The sequence below is a fragment of the Halyomorpha halys genome, unplaced genomic scaffold (genome assembly GCF_000696795.3).
Source record: "Halyomorpha halys isolate HHAL.00 unplaced genomic scaffold, Hhal_1.1 Scaffold940.1, whole genome shotgun sequence".
Taxonomy (NCBI): Eukaryota; Metazoa; Arthropoda; class Insecta; order Hemiptera; family Pentatomidae; genus Halyomorpha; species Halyomorpha halys.
In genome coordinates this window covers 51,988-55,366 of record NW_027114279.1, presented here as the reverse complement: position 1 = coordinate 55,366, position 3,379 = coordinate 51,988, and the positions used below count along the sequence as shown (strand labels likewise).

The 3,379-nt window shown below is 28.0% G+C and overlaps 1 protein-coding gene across 1 annotated transcript in view; it reads right to left on the bottom strand.

Moving 5' to 3' along the window:
* nwk (nervous wreck) overlaps positions 1–3,379 on the bottom strand; it is a gene marked incomplete at its 5' end in the record, with an annotated part of 75,816 nt that overhangs the window by 28,148 nt on the left and 44,289 nt on the right. The window contains 2 exon segments of the mRNA XM_067051482.1: positions 214–342; positions 1,719–1,782. Of these exon segments, the coding sequence (XP_066907583.1) occupies positions 214–342; positions 1,719–1,782 (193 nt within the window).

The following is a 3,379-nucleotide window of genomic DNA, read 5'->3' as shown; positions in this document are numbered from 1 at the left end:
TATAAATAATAGATCTAGGGCATAAAACAAAAAAAAAGGAAAACTTCATAACTATATTCATAAAGATCTATTTTTAAGTTAATCACCAAATGAATTTTAGTATTGGAGTTTTTGAAGTTAAAAATGAGCAAAATATTTTATATAAATTTATAAAACCACTGTGCCTAAACTGAGGAATCACATTTTTGTCATTTATTGTTCTAGTTTATCTACCTGAATTGTGTTCTGAAAATCAACCACAAAGTATCTAGTCTGATGAGCATTTGCAGCAGCCAAACTAAGGAGATAATCATTTCTTGCTCCTGAAGATTTTTCCTCCAGTTGTTCCCTTTTAGAAGTAACCTAAAATTTTTCACACATATGTAATATAAATATATAAAATTGTTTATGAAATTAAATTTAAATAAAAAGAATAATTCCTGTTCATGTAATGTCTTTTATCAACACTTTGTTGTCTTTATCATGCAGTATCAATGTTAATTGTAGCTTCCATATCAAATTATGATCTATTTATTATTTAATTTTTCTTTTTTATCCAAAATACTCATTTGTTTTCAAATGGACTAGTGGGCTTATATAATATTATTCTGTTGCTCAAATATCACAACTTAATATCAGTACTAATCCACAGTGTTTTTTTTTTTTAAATGAAAGGGCTGAGAAAGATCTGGATATAAAAATGTTGAGATAATGGCAGGCATTGTAACAAAGTTTTTACTTCCTGAAGTCTTCCTAAATATTTACAGTTGTTGCTTTTAACTTGGTGGAAGGTCAATATAATTAATGTAAAATGTAGAAGCAAAAAAGCCACGCCATCCAAGTACAACATGGTTTAATTTCCATTTTGAACGCCCTTATGGACCAACCTACCTCTTTTCAAAAGCCTCTAGCATTATGTGAGGGAACACTGTGATGTTAATATTTCATCATCTATGTCCCTTTGTGTTAAGCCTGGAAACTAAAATTCAGTCCAGCCTAAGCTTTGTTGGTTCTCTCATCAAAGAAGTATTTGTTTCAGACTTCTATGTTTATAGTTTTTCATGGAGGAAAAATTTTAATTATCTTTGCAAATTGAATCATTCTTTTATTTGAAAACTTTCTTAACATTTTAAAAATAAAACATATCGAGGCTAATGGGGTCATCCTTGGGTGATTCATGACAATCTTATTATTAATTCTATATTTCATGACATTTCTTCTGCTCACAATTTTTACTAGACTTGAGTCATTCAGAAGGATATCTATAAATTTAAATAAAAAAGACTCGAGTCATTTATAAAGTTTTATTGGAAGTTTTGAAGGATGGTTTCTTATATTATAAACACAAAGAAGTAGTTTACAGATGTTAATAGTTAAAGCTTGGGAAATATGTCTCAAATCAGAGTATATATTAATTACATATGAAGAATTAAAAATGAAAAATCTGAGAAAAAAGTCTTGTGAAAAGTTCAAATAAATTACTGTCCGAAATACATTTTGAAAATTGTCACTAACTATTTAAAATTAAAATAATTGATTGTATACTTTCTTGTATATGATAGCAAGAAAAGTTAAGCTAGGTACTCTAAGACAATTTCCTAAGCACCCATCATTCTTTTTTATGATACAAAAGTTTCTGTATGTCTATTACATATGAGGAATACGTAATAACCGTTATACATGAACAATAAGGTAATGAACAATATGATTTTGATTTTAATTCTTTTGAAGTCCCTCACCTTGGCACTATTTTTCTGCAGAGAAGTGATTGACTGGAAGAAAGAACCCTTTTTCTTCTTTAATCTGAAAGATAGTATACAGTTAAAATTAAGAAAGGGAAATTTTAGTTTAAATATTTATAAAACATAGTTATTATAATTTTTCTCTCACCAAAAGCAGTTAAGAAATAGCAAATTACGTATGGACGCAAAAACAAAAATTTGTAAGATACTTATCCGACCAGTCCTGAAAAACAGCTTGGGATGTTGGACAGTGACTAGAGTGATCCTGGAACAAATCCTTCTCAGATTCAAGAGCAATGTGAAAAAGACAAAGCGCCTGGAGAAGGAGGAATAATTGAAAATTAAGCATCATATATGGAGATCTAGATGTATACACCATAATTACTAAAAAGTTGGTGGGCAAGAATCCCATATAAAATCCTCTCAGAACCTTTTTTGCCACAAGAGAAGTTGGGCACCCTAAGCTTCGTTGGAAGGACAGTATGGCTATCGATATAGACCTTACTACTTGATTTGAGAAATTGAAGCAGCAGCAAAAACAGAGGAAATTAGCTTATATACTTCTGTACATTCTTCTAATAATTCTTCAGAACTCTATAATTCTGTGTGATACTGAGCTCATAAGCACCAACACTATCATTATTTTACAAAGGTGAAACATGTATATGTATACATAAAATGATAATTTGTAAATTTATATACAATTACGTATGGCAAAATACATATTATATATTATATATCAGTCAATAATAAAACTATAAACCAAAAATAAATAATCATTAATTAAATAGTTAATTAATTATTAATAAAATTGTTTTTTCACTTTAGGGCATGACTATTAGAGAAATAAAATCTCGAAAATACAGATTTTTTTTACTGACTGATCCAAAAATACACACCCACATAAATGGAATATGGTCCAGGTGCGGTCAAATTAAACTTTGTTTTTAGTTCTTTGTTGTTTGGTCTTCTTTGTTTTTCTATTCATGTAAATTTTAATTTATTAATATTTTTTACATTATATTCCTTCTTCTTTTCTATTATGTATATTATCATTTATTAATGAATGGAATATGGTCCGGGTGCAGTCAAAAAAACTCAAATAGTAAATAATTACACCATTTTTATTGAGCCAACATTTCGCCCCTCGTTGCAGGGCTTCGTCAGGTCTAAAAAAGATACAAACACTTGACATAGTTACAACAAAACAAAAAAAAATAAGTGGAAAATACTAGGGTATACAGTGAAAAGTAAAATATAATAAGAAAAATTAAAGGTTGTAAACAGTAAATGAAACGGGTAATAGTAACAGATAGATAAGAGAAGAAATATTAAAGAAAGTACATATTAAGAGATGAAAAAAGAAAAGAATAAAATCAAATGATGAGACAGAATTCATACCTGTTTTGACGGGAGTCAAAGACAGAGTGAGCCATTTGTATTGGGAGGAGTGGAGATGGCAGTTTAGTATGCCACAGTAACAAAAATAATTTTAATGTAAACATTGTAAAAAAAAAATATTTAAATTAGGTAAACAATAAATGTAAAAAAAAAAATATTTAAATTTGCTAAACAATAAATGGTAAAAAAAAAAAAATTAAATTAGGTAAACAATAAATGTAAAAAAAAATATTTAAATTAGGTAAACAATAAATGTA